The sequence below is a fragment of the Brachyhypopomus gauderio genome, unplaced genomic scaffold (genome assembly GCF_052324685.1).
Source record: "Brachyhypopomus gauderio isolate BG-103 unplaced genomic scaffold, BGAUD_0.2 sc103, whole genome shotgun sequence".
NCBI lineage: Eukaryota > Metazoa > Chordata > Actinopteri > Gymnotiformes > Hypopomidae > Brachyhypopomus > Brachyhypopomus gauderio.
Window position 1 is genome coordinate 212,063 of NW_027506924.1, and position 19,040 is coordinate 231,102.

Here is a 19,040-nt window from a genome sequence, read left to right on the forward strand (position 1 = left end):
AACATTTAAACGTCAGACATGTTTTCTTGGATCGATCAGGCTTTTACCTCAAACCAACAGGCATCGGAAAGGTTGGTGGGCAATGCAACTTTTTCAATTTTGGTAGAACTGACACATCAACCTTTACTTTTTTGGATTGATGGTAACTGCTTGGAAACAGAAAAAAAACCTTGATTTTCAGGCACTGATTAACCTTTTATAACTTTTCAGATAAATACAGATAGGCGGAATTGAGTGAGTTTAAATAATGAAAGAAGGTGAAGGATTTAAAATGACATGTCAGGTATATTGGTGTAGTGTAGAAGTAGATTTTTACTAAGGTAGGTTGTGTGATGCTAAGATTTCTTTTTGCCACTCTGGACTCCCCATGCAAATATTGTTTGTGAGTTTCTTATGTTGATCCCCATTGAGAATACTTTGGCGTCATCCTTATGTGTGTTACTTCATTTATATTATTTATCATTTACTTTGAAGATTATTTTGCTCCTCATGATTCGTCCTCATTTTTTATCAATTTATGTTTTCCTCCTTCTTTTGTGTTTGTTGTCCGTCATCACCACCATCATCATCATCACCATCATCACCATTCATTTCGACCACAAAAACAACAAAAAAAAAAAAAACCCTGCTACCACCACAACCCCTGTGAACCCCTTCCTGGAAATAATCAAATCAAAACAACTAAACCAATCACACCGAACAACTCTACTCGCTCCAAAACCTTCCCACCAATCAGAGCCCTCAGCCCCGCCTCAGGAAGTCACATGCTCAAGCCCCAGTTCCACCAGCATTCTGGTAAGTTGGAAAGCTCCACCATTGGAGCACCAGAATGGGATTGTTACCAAGTACACAATACAGTACACTGCCTCGGAAGGAGAGGACACCCCAGCACAGCAAATCTTGGAAATACCTCCGGAAAATTCCCAGTACCTCCTGGAAAACTTGGAAAAATGGACAGAATACCGAGTGACAGTCGTCGCCCATACAGATGTCGGAGCAGGGCCCGAAAGCTCCCCACAGTTCATCCGTACAGAGGAGGATGGTATGTCCCGCCAAAATGCTCCGCCCCTTTGCTAATCCCCCCCCCCCCCCCCCAGTCCCTCAAATCATCAGCTGACTCCACACCCTGCTTTTGACAGACGCTTGCCTGAGCCACTTGTAATCTACCGTTCGGTCTCTCTCCCCTTGATTGTGGCAGACCTGAAAACAATTCGGCCGTTTTTATTTGTACACTAATCCTATTAACCCGGATATTTTTGGCTTTGCTTGCTATACTGACATTTTAACACTACAGGTATTTTTTGGGTTTTTTCCTTTTCTAAACTTTTTGCTGGTACTAAACCAAATGAATTTCAACAAATACATGGCAAACTTCTTCCGACACACCCCAAGCCTAAAACTCCAAACTGTCCCAACTGTCTTTTTTATACATTTTCGCTCAGCAATGAATTTTTTATTTTTTCAAAACAATGTTTTGCTGACCTACTTTTTGTAAAACTGCTTTTTAAACCTTATTAAAAACAGACTTGGCGGACAGTGGGAAGTATGGCAGAATGCAGCAGGTCTTTTTTCATCAATGGCCCATGAAACATATTTTTACCTGTATGTTTTTGTTTTTTTTTATGCATCCTAGCCAAAATCTTCCTGGGTTCTTCAAACCTTTGAAGCACTCTCTTTGGCTAAGGTTTTTACCAATTACATTTTTGCCATATTTTGAGTCCACAAAATCCATTTTTTACTGTCTTGCAAAAAATAAGGTCACCTGTGTGACCTGTTTTTGGAGGTTGTTTTTTTTCCTTCCAATTGTTTTTTTTTTCTTACTTGCCATTGTTGAAATATCAATGTTATGCAGAACTTGTTAACAGTATGCTACCCTTTTCTAGTTTTTTCTAAACACCGCTATTTTGTGGGACTTGGTTCAGCCCGGGGGGGGTCGGCTCCACTATAATGTGAACTTCTTTTCTCCGCTGCATGGTTCCCTCAGTGCCGAGCGGGCCCCCTCGTAAAGTCGAGGTGGAGGCCCTCAACTCCTCATCTGTTAGAGTCGTGTGGCGCTCACCGGTACCCAACCGTCAGCACGGACAAATCCGCGGCTACCAGGTGCACTATGTCCGGATGCTCGGCGGGGAACCCATGGGTCATCCTGTCATCAAGGACATCCTGATCGACGACGCTCAGGTAGGACCACAGTCCGGCTCGTCAGATCTTTTCGAGACTTCGCTACGGTGCGAGGACTCATGTAGCCGAGACTCATGTGCTATGGTTGCATCAGACGAGAGTCCGTCACAGCTGTTCGAGGCTAAACCCTGCAGTGCCAGGACAGCCCCATACACACAAGGGTGCAGTTGCACCCGTGGGAACGATTCTGAAATATATAACCTGGATTCCCCACCTACTTCTCACGTTAAATGGATACAGTTAATAATAGTAGTGACATTTACGGAAGTGAATTTTCCTACCAAATATATCTACATGACATGCCTATAATTTCACTGGTCAGCAATGATTTTGCTTCAGGCAAAATAAAACGGTATCAAATTTAGTTCTTAGAATTTCTCGATCAACAAACTAGGTTTTTTTTTGTTCCAATGTACTCGTGTGTCATTTACGCTGTGGAACAGCGCCACAGGACATTGGGTCCCCTACATGGTGGCAGACCACCACTGCAGAGGGATCATCTTGAAGCTAAATATAGTCAAAATCATACACTGTACATTTTAAAAGCAAGTTTGTAAATATTTTAAGTGTAGTAGAAGTTTTATTTATAAATAAGTAATGAATACATCATGCAAAAATTGCCTTGTCACTTAAAAATCATGACAAAAAAATTCTAAGAACATTTAAATGCAGTGTACTGTACTCACACATTTTAGTTTGTGAAAAAGGCCTCAGCTTCCAGTTCAGAGTCAACATCTAACTCAATGCTAACTTTAGTCAGTCCGTTCACCCCAGCGTACACTAGCTGTAGCTGTCTCTCCTGTCCTCTCTGTCTAGCTTGTAACCCTAGTGTGTGTTGTTTCTCTCCCAACGCTCCCAAACCCTCACGTCTTACACAGTGGGAGTACGATGATTCCACTGAATATGTGAGTAAAGTGTGTCTAAAACCAAATCCCATTTACTCCCACACTGCTTCACAACTGTCGTGTACTTTGGAGTGTGTGCACTTTGTGTGTGTGCGCGAGTGTGTATCTTAACCATTACCATCTTACAAAAGCTAAGGCATGCAAAAGCATAGATAATGTGGTACTGATTAATATAAGTGCTGTGGTCTGATTTTTGGCTTGAATGTTCTGAACAAAACAATGTTGTGTGGGTGTATGAAGAACTGTAAACACACTACACCCACTCTTACCCAACTTATTTAGTCAGTTCTTTCTAGAACAGTTGGGTAATGAAGTGCTTAGCTTGGGACAGGGGATTCATTTTGACGTAAAGGCAGTATACATTTCCTGTGTTATTAATTTGTTTGTTTTAGCTCAGCATGTAGTGTGTGTGTTTATTTGATGGCTGATTTGATTGGCTTCCCTGTGGACTCTTACACAGCTGTAGATCTACATCGTGGTTTCAGTTCTGTGCATGCTTCCTTCCTCTCAGTATTAAAACGACTGCTTCTCGCCCTCAGGAAATGGTCCTCACAGATTTGCAGGCGGAGACCACTTACTCCGTCACTGTGGCGGCCTACACCACCAAGGGGGACGGGGCCCGCAGCAAACCCAAGCTGGTCACCACCACCGGGGCAGGTAGGGGGTGTCGTCAGCTCTCACCCACCATGCGAGTGACTCTTACATGGCGAGGGGAGGAATGTGAGCTAAGCCGCGCCATGTAGACTGGCCGTACGACGCGTCTCTCTCCGGCTCCCGAGAGTGAATGCCTGTAATTGCCCTTTCAATTATGACAGCAGTTGTAATTCCGCTCTCTTACTGGTTTGACTTTGAATTGCTTGCAGGGGTTAAAGAAATAATAGAGGAACATGTCAGAGAAATGCTGAAAAGGCTTTAACAAATGAATAGAATTCTTCACAGCCTAGTTTTTCCCGTTCAAATGTACCATCAGGCAGCATTTTGCTGTTGTACGGTTAATGGCACTGCCATTCGCACTTATTAAAGAAGCCTTTTTTCCCCAGATTTGTCACAGCTGTTCATCCAGGGGGATTAATAGCAAATGGGCATGACATTCATATGCTGGTTTTTATTTCACAATGGACTGTTACATTTTGCCAAACTTTTACCAAACTTATAGAGTGTAAACATGACATCAATAAAACAAGGATGCGTTGCTGACTGATCCCGCCGTTGCCATGCGTCTGTGTTTGTGTCCAGTGCCGGAGAAGCCCCGCCTCATGGTGAGCCCCACCAACATGGGGACGGCGCTGCTGCAGTGGCACCCCCCGCCCAACACACACGGCCCGCTCCAGGGCTACCGACTCCGCTTCGGCCGCAAAGATGTGGAGCCCCTGACGGTCATCGAGTTCCCCGAGCGCGAGAACCACTACACCACCAAAGAGATCCACAAGGGGGCCTCCTACACATTCCGTCTGTCCGCTCGCAACAGGGTGGGCTTTGGCGAGGAGACGGTCAAGGAGATCTCCACCCCAGAGGACACGCCCTCTGGCTTCCCACAAGGCATTGTGGCTGAAAGCGCCACCACCAACACCATTCAGGTCAGCTGGGATCCCGTGCTGCTGGCAGAGCAAAATGGCGGCATTATCAAATACGCCCTCCAGTACAAAGACATCAACAGCCCCAGGAGTCCCTCCGAACTTTTCATCACTGCTCCGGAGTCCACTGTGGTCCTGGACGGCCTTAAGGCAGACACCACTTACGATATCAAAATGTGTGCCTTTACCAGCAAGGGCCCAGGCCCCTACAGTCCCAGCATCCAGTTCAGAACCCAACCGCTGGACCAAGGTAGGAGGGCCCGCCCCGACCCATCCCCTCCAGCACCACCTCCCCCCGACACCGCTCCACCAGGCCGGCTTCTTCCTCCATCGTTTGCTCGAGCTTAGCCCACAGATAGTGACAGAGTGGCATTTTTCACAAGAGAGGGAGGAGCTAGCAGTTCCGGGCTTAGTCCTGACCATAGGTTCGTCCTGCGAGTAGGCAGAGTCTCCGTAAGGAAGCGTAGAAATTGGTGAGCCAGTGGTGTCAGCTGAAAGGTAAGCTGGGAGTATTTTACTAGCTCTCGGTAAGCCCTGCTGTACAAGGGGGAAAAATGTTGAGCAAGGTAAGGGTCTGACATGTGTCCCGGAGAGGCAGACAGTGGTGAGCAGGTTTGTGGTGAGCTGTGATTGTCTAAATCATCTGTTCCGCCTTTCTTTTAGCAGTGTTTGCAAAAAATTTTCACGTGAAAGCTGCCATGAAGACCTCCGTGTTGCTGACGTGGGAGATTCCTGAGAACTACAATCCCGCTCAGCCATTCACCGTAAGACAACTCGATACCAGGCACAGAGCCAGGACATCCCAAATGCTAGGGACCACTCTGAAGAACACTGTAACCGAATTCTTTGAATAGTGTTATATCAAAGAAAACACGGAGTCGTCCAGGTCGTTTCAGTATATTTGATCCACCAAAGTATTATTTCCTTAGTACCCAAACTGCAACTTTGTTTGCTCATACTAGGAATAAATCAATCAGACATAGTACTGATTGATTAAAGTAGGCTAGTAATAGCTTCGCGGCTAGCTAATGTGCTAGCGCGCTAGCGTCCCAGCTTGCAAGGTGTGTGTCCTTGGTTCCCGTCCCGGCAGATTCTGTACGATAACGGGCAGAGTGTGGAGGTGGATGGGAAGCTGACCCAGAAGCTGATCACCAACCTGCAGCCGGAGACGCAGTACTCCTTCCTCTTGACCAACCGTGGGAACAGCGCCGGTGGTCTGCAGCACCGCGTCTCCACCATGACCGCCCCGGATGTCCTGCGCACCAAACCCTACTTGATGGGCAAGACTAACTCCGACGGCATGGTGACGATGGAGCTGCCCTCGGTGCAGACCACGGAGAAAGTCAAGTGAGTGCCCAAGCACCCTTTAATATATCAAGGGGGGCAGTAGTTCTTCAAAGCTGCCTCCAGCATCTTCCTCCAAACCACTCTTCCTCTCCCTCTCTCCTCTGTCTTGTCTCTCTTTCATTCTCTCTGGCCATCTACCTCATGCATCTTCTCTCTCCCGCTGATCTCTCCTCCCTCTCTTTATTTGTGCCAGGGTTTAAGTTAATTAGTCAGCCATCAGCCTCCCCCCTCGCACCTCTGCAACATCTTGGCTAGCTCCAACACTGCTGCGTCCAACCCCTTACCATACCCCCCCCCCCCCCCCCCCCCCCCCACCCGGGTTGGCCTTCAACTCCGCCCACCCCCCCTACTCTGTACACACGTTCAACCTTTGTCATCTCTGCCAGTCTGAATGCTGAGCCAAATAAAGCGCTCTCGTGCACCCGGGGAGCTGGAAGAGGTTCACTGAGATGCTAAAAGCAGTGATCGTTCTTCTCAAACACCTAAGAGCGGGGGGAGGGGCCTGACGTGGTGAGCAGGCTGTGTTGTGCTGCCAGCGGCACATGGAAGCCCTCTGTTGTGTACCTCATCTTGGAGCAGACGCAGGTTTCATCCAGTGCTGTTTGAAGTGGTTAGGGACATGCCTGTGCATGCTGATTGGCTAATCTTGGAAAACATTGTAGTTCTGTAATGGAAACCATTGGTACATAAAGGAGAAAACATTTTCTGTGTGGCCCAACGCAAGTGCTTGTTTAGGATAAACAATGTGGTGGAGATGCTGTGTGTGAGCTGTAATACAGACGTGTAGGTGATGAGTGAGGTCTTCGTCTTCTCTGTAGGGGATACTACATTGTGGTGGTACCACTGAAGAAGCAGCGCACAGGAAAGTTCACCAAACCCTGGGACAACCCAGACGACATGAACCTGGAGGAGGTATGCGCTCCTCACCCACACGTTCGCCTCGGAGGACGCCAGAGAGCGCCCTCGTTCGTTTGTTTGTTTACTTTGTGTTGTTGTCTCCTTTTTTAAATCTCAGTTTCGCCAAAACAAGTTAGCAGGGAATGAAAGCTTTGATTTGAGCATTACCCAACGATGATGACATGAGAGAGCAGCTGCACGTTTGCTGGAGAATGACCAGACCGGATTTAGAAAAGAGGAGGAGGAGAGGGAGAGAGAGAGAGAGAGAGAGAGAGAGAGAGAGAGAGAGTGTGCACTCATTGCTCTTAGCCCAGTCATTCTGTCATTTCGCCTCCACTGCCCACATTGTGGAGTACAGCGAACAGTCACATTCATATGCAAATGGATGCTGATAGGCTAATGGCCACGGCATGAACGCTAACACCATAATGTTCAGCCTCTTCTTCTGAAGTGCATATGTTGATGATTAACCAAGAGTGAGAGATGGGGAGAGAGAGAGAAAACGAGAGAGGCAATATGAGAGTCAGAGTGAATGAGAAATGGGGAAAGTGTGACAGAACATGGATTGGAGGTGTAAAATCGTGGTAAACGGCATACTTCCATGTCGTAACATTTTTGCCAGAGAAAAAATGAATTTTTTTTACTCCTGAAGAAGTGCAGAGGCCTGGGGCATGATGGGAAAACACGACAGAAAGTCTTTTGTTTACTACTCCATTGACCAGTGTGGGTTTACAGCGTGTTATCAAACAAGAGTGTGAGCCAGAACACTTGTGCGTGTGCCTGTGCGTGTGCCTATGCATGCATTAGACGCCTCATTCGAGAAAAACGTCCTAGTTAAGAGAGGTAGTCTCTAGGTGGTTCCTGGCACTGCTATGCCTTCAAGGGACTTTAAGTAGAATGAAAGGCCTTGTTAGCATGTGGTGTGGAGAGGACATCTAAGCGCCTGATGAAGGTGAAGATGTTGAAGGCTGAGGGGGCTCCAGGTGCAGGGATCATCCCCCACGCTGCCACACACCACCGCATGCCTGCTGGCATTTGGAGAACATTATTCAAAGAAGGATATCGGTAGTGTGTGATTACTTGTGTTTTGGTGCAACTTGTCTGGCTAAGCACAAGAATAGTAAGTGACCTTCACAGACAAGTGCACACACACACACACATGCACACTTATGCAATTTACTTGCTTGTCAATATTTGTGCTCACAAATATTCTCAAAGTTGGCCCAAGGGCGGGGGGATTGAGCACGCTTTGACGGGTCAGGCAGGGAAGATGATGGAAGACATTATCACAGTGTCCCTGTGCCTTCCAGACACACACAAACACACACACACACACACACACACACACACACACACACACACACACACACACAGAGGGAGAGAGAGAGAGATGAGATATGTGCTCATTTTTTCTTCTTTAATTCTTTTTCTTTCACTTAATATACCACAGAGCATCTGTTCTGTTCACACAGATGTGTGTTTGTATTTGTATTCCATGCCTCTTGAAAGTGCTGAATCACATTTACCAGTTCTCATCTCAACTACTGAATATGAACTGCCCTACAACAGTCCTGTAGCTGTATTATAGGAGTCCTATAGCAGTCTCAGGATTGTCTTGAAGATGCGTCGCAGCAGTTCTGTAGCTGTCTTATGGCTTGCCAGGAGATGAAAGAATTTGTTAGGTCAAAGCAACACTAATAAAAACGATACTGATCTCAAGGTCAGGTTTTTTACATATGAATATGAAAGTGTGCTGGTTTCACCTACTCTTTTTCTCCCTCCCTCTCTCCCTCCCTCTCTCCCTCTCTCTCTCTCCCTCAGCTTTTGAAGGAGATTAACCGTACAAGCGGAGGGCTTCGTTTCCGGAGGCAGGCGGAACCTCATCCGTATATCGCCGCCTTCTTTAAGGATCTGCCCACTGAGTTCACCCTGGGAGACGGCAAGCTGTACGGAGACTTCGAGAACAAACCCCTCCGTCCCGGCCAGGAGTACATCTTCTTCATCCTGGCTGTGCTGGAGATCTCGGACAGTGTGAGTCTTCTTCTCTGTCTCTGATCAGCCACCTCCTACCTGCTTTGACCTCCAGGTCTGTAGAAGACCCCGTCCTGGACGTCAGCTGTCACTCCGCCGACTCACCCACCCACCATCCACCCTCTACCGAGATCCATCTGTCTGTGCTCACGTTCACATACTCAGTTCTGACCAGAAGATTCCAGACAGACTGAGATGGCTGAGTGTGTGGGTCCAGAACCCCCCGCTTCATGCCCCCCTCTCTCCTGCTCCCTCTGTTATTCTCTCTGCCTCTGTCTCCCCCTCTGCCTCATTCTGTCTCACTTTCCTCTCAGTGTTTCTGCCTCCTCACTCTCTCACTCCTCTACTGTTCTGTCTTTCTCTACCGCCCCTCCCCCCATGAGCAGAGGCAGCCTGGCAGGCAGGCACAGCCTCGGAGGCCTGTCAGTCCCAGGAATACCTAGATAACTGCCTTCTCTTTAATAGCACCAGATACTCGGGGAGTCTTATCTACCCCACTGCAGTATGTGTGTGCAGAGACGAGAGAGAGAGAGAGAGAGAGAGAGAGAGAGAGAGAATGTGTGAGAGATATACCAACTCTCTTAAACCAGATTTTTTCTTTTTATTTAGTCTTTTGCTGGAGCTGCAGGTAGCAGGATGAGAACTCGGAGACAGAACTTTAGTTTTTCATTCTTCCATCCCCATTTTCAGAAACGGCTTCAGTTTTGATTACAGAATAATATTACGAAGTCAATTATGTAGCCCACAATCAAGTGTGTGTGTGCGTGCATGCATGCGTGCATGTGTGTGTGTGTGCGCAGTCTTTGTGCAGAGCTAGGAAACACTTCCCCATCCACTGCTCGGCTTGTCCTGAGGTTTCTGTTTATCTCTTTACACCAAAGCTTAGCTGCAGAGCTGAGCAGGATGACTAAATCAGGCCCTAACAGTGAGCTGTATGGAGCGCAGCGTGTGTCAAACTCCACCCTCTGAGCAGGAGCGCTTAGACATGGAGCACAACTCCGCTTGAGTCAAATTTCAGATTAATCAGGCTTGGATTTCAGTTCTGTGAGCTGAGCCCATGTGACTTTAAAAAGTATTGCTAAACTGGACAGCATTTCATTTTGTAACTAATTAGGAATATTTTCTCCTTTCCATTCACGCATTTGAAGTGATTCAACATTGCACTTTCTATGGTCTATTTAATAATGTGCATAGTACAATTGAAATTAGAAGGATTTTGTCTAGATTTGGCTAATAAATCTGGACCTGTAGTTGAATTGACGATTTTACATAAAACATGAACTACATTTGACGTGACAAGAAATTATAACTGAAATTTTCAACTTCAGTTATGAATCCAAATTTGAATCAGTTGTTTGACTTGTATTTCTGTATTTCTTCCACTAGACGATGTACGCTACAAGTCCGTACTCAGATACCGTGATGTCTACTGATGTGGACTCCCAGCCCTTAATTGATGAAGAGGAGGGTCTTATCTGGGTTGTGGGCCCCGTGCTTGCCGTGGTCTTCATAATATGCATCGTGATCGCAATCCTCCTGTATAAGAGGTGAGATGCGCCATTGTGAAAAGAACATTCTAGAAACCTTTCAACAATCATAAATATGGTCATTGGCACTTCTGAGTGTTCCAGATAAATATTCCAGAAAATTCTAATGAAATGTTGATGAACATTCTAGAAACTTATCTTAACCAGTATGGTAATGAACAGGAGAAGGCCCTTGTAGACAGTCTGTAGACACCAAGCCAAGCTCTGGGTTTGTCAGTGATGAACATATGAGCATATGAGCTGCATATGAGCAGGCCATTCACATTACTGCTTGGTACTATACCCTAAGGGTCACTTACTACAGCCTGCATCTATTCCTGACACACACACGCACACACACACTATAGTCACAAGGCATTCTGCCTCCACTAATCTGTCTGACAGCTATGAAGAGGTTGTGTGTGTGTGTGAGAGTTTATAACCAGGTGTTAGCCTTTGTGTGTGTGTGAGTGTGTCACCAACCCCTTTCTTAGTCTGCATCTGAATAGCTGGTTTGCCTTTTTTTCTGCTGTTTTTTGAGTATATTTATTAAACATGTATTGTGCTTGGCCTTGGGTCCTGAATAAAAACTCTAAGCACTAAGGAGGACGCCTATCACACCAGGCTGCAGAAGGCACTCTCCTCCCCAGGGTCTCTCGTCATGACAGATTTAAACACCAATAGGAGTCTCAATGTCATGGTGGTTTGCTCACCCACCTAATACAACCCACCTGCATAACAACCAGCAGAAGATCACCAGCCATCGTCCTGACCACTGTGGAAAACCTGAGCTAATCATTCTTCTGTCCTGTGAATCAGGAAAGCAAACACGACACACACCTCAGAGCAGTGGAGATAATTCAACCCTTTTCACACCATCCGTGTAGCAGAAATGAATTTCACTGTTTTATATAAAATTACTAGTAGATTCAAAACCCCTTCTTGGCTGAAAACGATATTTTCTGTTCACAAAAAGGGTAATGAAATCAGGCCGCTGTGTCTCGGATGCTGCAGAGAGGAGGAGGTGGTGGAGTTTGGAGTTTTGTGTCTTCCTGTGAAGAGCACACAGTCGTCATTGTTCCCATTCACATGCTTGCGTGAACACACACCACTTCCAGCGGCTCCACCTGCCAACAGATTGTAGTGTATGGCGATACTAACTGCTAGTTTGGGCGACATAATTGAGTGATGCGTCGTTACGGGAAGAACGAGGAATAGACGCAGGACAGGATTGGTGCCAGCGTTGGTGGTAGCAGCGTCTGTCACAGCTTTAAAGAAAAATACAACACACACATGCAAATGCCCAGGCACTCAATCAGAGACAAACACCATGGCAACACCTGAATGCTGTAGCAGTCATGGCAACGCCTGTGCACTGTGGTGGGCAGGTTGTGAGTTCAGTGGTGAGGCTGTTGGTAATATTCTCACCTAATGATGGTTTTGTGTTTCCTTCTGCGCTTCCCTGGAGCAGCAAACCAGACAGGTAAGAATGAAGGAGACAGTGGAAGGAGAAAGTGTGTGTGTGTGTGTGTGTGTGTGTGTGTGTGTGTGTGTGTGTGTGTGTGTGTGTGTGTGTGTGTGTGTGTGTGTGTGTGTGTGTTTCACCTCATGTCAAAAGCTTGGAGAGAAATTTTCACCGTTTGCAATTTCTTAAATATTTAAGAAATTTAAATATTAAATAGTAAATATTTGAATTACTGTAAATGACAAAAGTCGCATAACAATAACTACCGGTAAATGACCATTCATCTATTTATTATTAATAATAATAATAATAATCATCATCATCATCATTATAATTCCTGCTACATTCAGTTTTTTTGAACAGTCAGCTTAATGAATTAATAATTATTTAATTAATAATTAGCATTATTTTTATGTGTTCAAAGTGTTTTTTAAATATGTGCTTGGAAAAAGAAAATCGGACCATGTCAGACGATGAATAAGGTTCAACACTTCTTCCTACCAAGAATGACACTGATGACAATGACATTTAGTGTTGACAAGTGTTAATATTTTATTAACATGAAATACTTGCAGGTAAAATTAAGTGCAGTTTTACAAAGGTCTGCCATGCAGGAGTAGTATGAAATTCTCTCATTTGAATAGCTGATCAGGTTTCACTCCACAGTCCACTGAATTTAGAACTGAGATGTTTTGGGGTTGAGCATGTTGGAGCAGTGGATTTTGAGACATCAGGGACCCAGTTCTGCACAGGTTTGCAGCCATATAAGGAATAAACCTTAACTGTGCCCCCTAACCCTGAAACAGGAGGTGGCATCTGTCTTGTTGAACACATCACTTAGGAAAAATATGGTTCCTCCTTATTTGAAGTCACCAAGTGACTGACGTCCACACTGATTAACAGAAATAACAGTTATGCTGGGGTTTAAAACGTCAGAAGAATTTCAGCTTTGCCTCCCTCATGTTTCAGCCCAAGCATGTGTTCACAAAGTCCAACTAAAGTCTTCGACTGAATCTGAAATGTTCACCAGCCGTTTGTGACGCATCTCAAAGTCCATGCGGCAACGACTGTGCTGTCAGAACTGTTACTCGGGCAAACTGCGGCGGTGCTGAACAATCGTGAGTGTCTTTGTGTGCCCATGGTGCTGCTTCGGTCTGGCTCCCTGATGCCGATGTCTTCTGGCTCCTTCCGCCCTGAAGCTCTCTTTGAAGATGTAACCTTTTCATATCTAGGGTCAACTTTTTCAGCCTGGAAAGAAATAAGGGCTTTAAAAGCGCAGCAGTGTATGTGCCTCAGCCTGCAGCCGTACAGAGGAGCGAAGAGGCTGTTCCTTGCACTAACCCTCTGGAGCTTGGCGTGAAGCCCGTTTGTTGTGTGGACTGGCTTTTCTAGAGCAGCTCCTGCACTGGTGAGGAACTCCATACGAGCCACTGCAGTGTTGAGCAGCGTTTCCAGAGCGGCTCCTGTAGTGATGAACAACTTTTCTACTGCTGCTCTTCCTGCAGTTGTGAGGAAGCTTTTCTAGAGGAGCTTCTAGAGTGACGATTGGCCAAATGGGCAAGAGGCGCATGTTTAAGCCCCTCCCACCCGCTCCACTAGTCCTCCAGGGAAATTTTCCTTCCTGACTCACCTGTGGTCTCCATACCTGGTCTGAGTGTGGGTGTTGTGCAGTGACCTCTGACCCCAAGCCCAGCCCTCACTGCAAATAGCTGCAGTTTCCTGCATCCCCACTCTTGTGATAGCTTAATTAAAGGTCATTAACGAGAACGCTGATGTCTTTGTATGTCCCCTGCAGTTTGTGAGCAATTAACCCTATAGATGAATTAGGAATTTGCATTACTGCATATATTTAACAAAAAGTAAATGGCTTTTAATGAAGATTAAGAAATGAATCATGACATCTGGAACATTTCTAATTAATAACATTAATATATAAATAATAAATTAATATGTAAATCCCGTCACATCACCAGTAATGCGGTTACACTCTTCAGTAAATCATGATTGGGCTTGTTCCTGTTCCTCACACAAAACTCCCTCATGTTCTATTTACGAGCATCAGCTTTGCTCCTGATCCTTCTGTGTATGTGACTGAGCCTGTGAGAACCCTACAACCGCCCAACGAGACAAGAACTGAAGACGCGTCGGCCATCGTAATCTTCTGTCTTCTGTTGTTACAGGAAACGGGCGGAGGCGGAAGCCAGGAAAGGCAGCCTTCCCAACAGCAAGGAGATGCCCTCCCACCATCCCACCGACCCCGTGGAGCTGCGTCGTCTCAACTTCCAGACTCCCGGTGAGGAACGAGCACTAATGTGGCCACCCCCATCCTCTCGGCCTGTGGCGTCTGCCCATCCACTACATCATCGAGTTGCACGCCATCTTGCCTAAGGGGATGTGCGCTACAATGTCACATCGCCTGCAGCTCTGCTTCCGAGTGGCAGCTCGTGCCAGGGGGGCGGGGCTTGCGTTGAAGGTGGGCGGGGTCTGTGGCAGGGGCATGGCTGGTGTGCAGCGTACTGGTTTCCCCGAGGAGGCCAGTAATGAGATCGTGAGTTGAACCGTGGGTGTGTGAGCAGGATAGTCACCAAACTGTACTGGAATCTGGCTCTCCGTTGACCACACTGGTGCGGCCCCTGGTGACCCCTGGTGACCGGATTGCTTTGCCGCAGGTCCTGCATGAACTTTCCTGCCTGGGGAGAGGGAAGATATGACATTCTGAAGACACCGGTCTGTTTGGAGTGACCCTGTGGCATGGGTTAAAGTTCTCCGTCACTACGACGGATTTCCGTCATTTGATTTTTTGGGGGGAAAATTCCGTCAAATCATAATAAACCACACACGCGCGTGTTCTGTTTTGTGGCCGAAATATGATCCTGTCACTGGCGCTCATCAGCGCTGGATGGATGACGGCTGTGTCATTTGATTGACTTGCGGGTCATTGCGCATTGAACAATTCTCTTGTATTACGTTAACAAATACGAGCCTCTTGTAATTCCAGGACGAAACATGAGAGAACGTGAAGACGTTAAGATTGGGCGTTTTGAAATACCACCATTAAATAATGTGATAAAAAAGCGAATTATTTAGAATCATTTCGAGTACATGTATAACTATTTAACTTTATTAAGATTAACGTGCTGGGAAATATTGAAATGGACCTTGAAAGTGACGTATAAGTGCTTGAATTTCACCTTGTAAATGTGTATGAACTCCGCAAATATGACTTCACCGCCGTCATCCATCCAGCGCTGATGAGCGCCAGTGAGAGAATCATATATATGTATATAATCGCGCGCCGAAAATGACGCAATCGCGGTAGCTCCACCCGTGCGCGAGAGCCTCGCGCGCTGGCGATTCGCGAGGTCGTGCACCTCTCGAATTTTGTAACTTCGCACGCGCCGCGCTTCAACGCAATGAACTAATCATTAAGTATTCATTTGTTCATTCATTTTGAATATTATAATGTCATGTCCATACTATAAAGTGACTACATTTAAATTTTTATTTGAATTTGTAGTGAAATCTAGAAGTTATGGTTATTTATACTGAAGAATCTCTCCACCGATGACATACATTTCTTCATTTAGCTTTAATACAGTCTGAGAAAATAGGCGCATTTCTTCCATTTAAAATGTTAACTTTTTTATTTCTAAACCAACATGGATGGTGTTGTTCTGTTTGTATTTAAAAGCTCTATCCAGTGGTGTGATTTAATTTGCCATTTTTGGATATTTAATTTTTTTGTAACATACCTACTTAAATCAGGTAATCTTACGGCAAACAAGAGAGCTTCATACCTTTTAAAACTCACCAGGATTCACTAAATTTGACTTGATCTTTAAATAATTTTATGGAAGAGGACCCCCAGATAACTTATATCTAGACATATATAGAGACATTTATGTACATTTATTGCTCAGGTGTTGCATTTTGCTGCTTCATAGATTCTTTCTTCTCTCCTTACACAGGCTGTTTAGATAAATATACAAGGCCTTGTCCCAACTACACCACATTGTGAGTAATTGCTGGCATTGTCTTTTGCCAGGACAAATTTTCAGTCAAATGAAGATTTCTTGCTTTAACCCATGCCCTGTGGGCAGAGTGGTCTGAAGTGAGGGCTGGTGGAGACAGTGGTGTAGCAGCTCCTGTGGCCAGTTTCACTGTGTCTTCCTCACTGCCTCAGCTCCTCACATCCAGTTAGGTTCCTGACAATCAGGAATGCACACTTTTGTAAGACTGGAATGCATTAATGTTGGTGCCAGTTGGCGGGTAAATTGAGTCGCCATACGAGTGGTTAGTGCCGCTCTCCCTAGAGACGATGAGTGTGTTTCTCCAGTAATAACACACTTGATTCAGCTGATTAAGTAATTATCTAATCCCTCTGCGGGCTGGGACATCTGTGTTAAGAGCACTGGGTCCCCAAGGATTTGGATTGAGAGCTATTGTTGTAATGAAATATCATCAGGACTGTAGAAAAAAACCACTTGGGGTTTCCTGTAGAAGAGGCAGACACTGAAGTGTGTGTGTTCATTTGTGTTAAACCTCCGAAGCAGTAGCAGTATCCTCAGCTAATGGCTGAACAAAGATTCTGCAGGAGGGGCTCACCCTATAATAGACCAGGTGGAAACAACACTGATCCCAGAACAGTTACTGCCGTAACCATCTCTAACAGACTAGACCAGGCAGTGCCAACGAGTCCAGATACATTCACCACATGTTTTATTAGAGAGTGTACCTACCGTCTTTGACCACATCGTTAGCTTCACCTGCACGTCTAATCTGTGCATCCAATAGGTCTACAGTTGTCCACTGTAGTCAGTGAGTATGCACCATACAACTTCTTCTGGACGTGTTGGTGGGTGGTTTGCCTAAAACCTCACGCCTAATACCCAACCACCGCTGACCGATTAGTGTTTGGGCTGTGGCCCATTCCCAACACAGCAGTGATGCTGACATGGTAGTGGATATTGGGCTTGCTGTGAGTGTGTGAGGACCGGTGAGTGTGGCAGAATCCCTGCTGGGGTTGGAGTGGTTGTGCTACCCCAAAAACATCCATCCAGCCAACGGTCAAATAACGCAGAGCTACTATGAGCTGGGTGAGGCTAATGCAGACCAATTTGTCTGTAATCTATTGTTGTTCACAGGGTTCTTGTAATGAATGCTTCTGATAAAGGTGGTGGTGGTGTGTGTGTGTGTGTATGGGGGGGGGGGGGGTCCTTTTCTAGCACCTCCGTCCTCTATTTCCACATCTACATTAAACCTCCCCATCCACACACCTGCTTCCCCCGGGCTGCTCTTCAAACTTTTGATGGCACAGTCCCCCCTCCCCCCCCCCCCTCCCTCCCTCAACACACCTACATCATCCCCACCCCCACCATCCCCAGCTCCCATTTTCATCTTAAGGGTGCTTCACGTTGGTGTGGCTGTACTGCACGAGTGGCAGTTTCATTGTCGCACTGCCTGGAAATGGGTCTTGAGTGGGCTGAGTGGAGCCTCTCCACTGCGTTTTCCATTAGCTAATGCCCACTTCTGTCAGCCGCTCGGGCCAAAGAGCTGCCGTCTCCTCTGTGTCCAGACACACGTCCTGCTCCCTCTCTCCCTCACCCTCCCTTTGTGTGTGTGTGTGTGTGTCTCTCTCTCTCTCTCTCTCTCACATTCACTCTCCCTCTCCATAGTGACACACAGTCTGCCGTTATGCAAACTAGTTATTAGGGACTAGTCTCCACGCTCTTTATCAGCTCCTTCAGTTCTATAGTTCCGCTCCCCCCTTACGTTCACACGGACACTAGCACATACTGTCCTGAAGACACGGTCAGCCCCTTAGAAGAAGTTGGTGACCGAACGGTGGTGACCGCCGTTTCCATCTGCAGCAGAAGGCCTCTTGATCTTCGTTTCACTATGTAGCAGACAGAGGTGGACGTTCCAAGGTTCAGAAAGTAAAAGTCCTTCCCAGGATTTTACTCAAGCTTGCTGGATTTTCTATTTAGCGCAAGCTAGGTAAAATGGAATCAACGCAATCCAGGAAGCCTGAGCAAAATCTTGGTGAGGAGGTTTACTTTCTGACCCTGGAATGGTAGCAGAAAGGTCATCTATTGGCAAGTTCCCTGCTGCCCCTTCTGTCTTTCAGTGAGCATTTTTTCTTTTGTGTGTTTGTGTCATTACGGCCGAGCAGTGATGCTGTCTGAGACCAAAAAGGACACAACATGAAGACAAACGAACACCCAGAACATCGGAATAGGATGAACCAGTGTTCATATTATCACACAAAAATCAATTAAATCGGGAGCATGACGTCGAGGTGTGCCTGACTCAACAAAACAAACCCAACCTCCCCAACTCCCCTGTGTGTGCACACACAAAACTGTCCTAACCCTTGTGTATCTGTGTGTTTGTGTGTGAAATCCCTGTTTCACTTGGCTTTTTGCTTATTTATTGATTTATTTAATTTGCACGACATTTGTCAGCTGCCTGCATGCAAGAATTTGTTTTCTACTAACCGGTGGCTGTTCCAACGAGGGGGTTAAAGTCTCTTTTGCGAGCAGCGCTGATGGTGTGTGGGACAGTGTGATTTGTGCAGCTGGGACAGATGTTAGGAGTGATCACCACATTGCTTTAACCTCAGATACATTTTATTTATGCCACGCCCTCTTTTTCACAGGTTCCAGTGCCTCCGGTTACCCCAGTAACCTCCATCTGTCAAGTTAGTTGGTCTTGTTTATACATACCCCATCCTCCTCCTCCTCATTACTGTCTTCCTCTCTTTTCATTGTTTAATAGTTCAGGCTTTCCATCCCTCATCAAGGCTTACCTCCATCTCCATCTCATCCACCTCGCTCCACCTCACACCATATCAGGAGAATTTGCCATCGCAAGGAGATCTGAAATGACTCAATGGTTTTAGATCCAGGCCATCTGCTAAACACAGACTACAGCATATGGCCCCCGTAACGTCGACACCCGTCTTTTGGGCTTTCTTTTTTTTTTGGTTGTTGGTTTTTGTTTTGATTTCTTCTCCTCGGTCATGCTAACCGCTGATGCCACTTGCGTGCAAATAACATTCTTCCTCACACCAGGAATGCACAGCTAGGAGAGGGTGCGTTCGATGCGTTCCCATTGG

At 46.2% G+C, this 19,040-nt stretch overlaps 1 protein-coding gene across 27 annotated transcripts in view; it reads left to right on the top strand.

Moving 5' to 3' along the window:
• The window catches only part of ptprda (protein tyrosine phosphatase receptor type Da), a 256,218-nt gene that overhangs the window by 209,665 nt on the left and 27,513 nt on the right, over positions 1–19,040 (top strand). For 9 of the 27 annotated variants that reach the window (XM_076993052.1, XM_076993051.1, XM_076993059.1 and 6 more), the window contains 12 exons: positions 737–1,042; positions 1,985–2,178; positions 3,057–3,083; positions 3,623–3,740; positions 4,320–4,907; positions 5,321–5,421; positions 5,748–6,004; positions 6,823–6,916; positions 8,723–8,932; positions 10,319–10,479; positions 14,104–14,216; positions 18,582–18,623. In XM_076993052.1, the coding sequence (XP_076849167.1) occupies positions 737–1,042; positions 1,985–2,178; positions 3,057–3,083; positions 3,623–3,740; positions 4,320–4,907; positions 5,321–5,421; positions 5,748–6,004; positions 6,823–6,916; positions 8,723–8,932; positions 10,319–10,479; positions 14,104–14,216; positions 18,582–18,623 (2,211 nt within the window). The remainder of the gene's footprint in view (positions 1–736; positions 1,043–1,984; positions 2,179–3,056; positions 3,084–3,622; positions 3,741–4,319; positions 4,908–5,320; positions 5,422–5,747; positions 6,005–6,822; positions 6,917–8,722; positions 8,933–10,318; positions 10,480–14,103; positions 14,217–18,581; positions 18,624–19,040) is intronic. The other 18 variants (XM_076993063.1, XM_076993072.1, XM_076993074.1 and 15 more) reach the window with 9 other exon arrangements.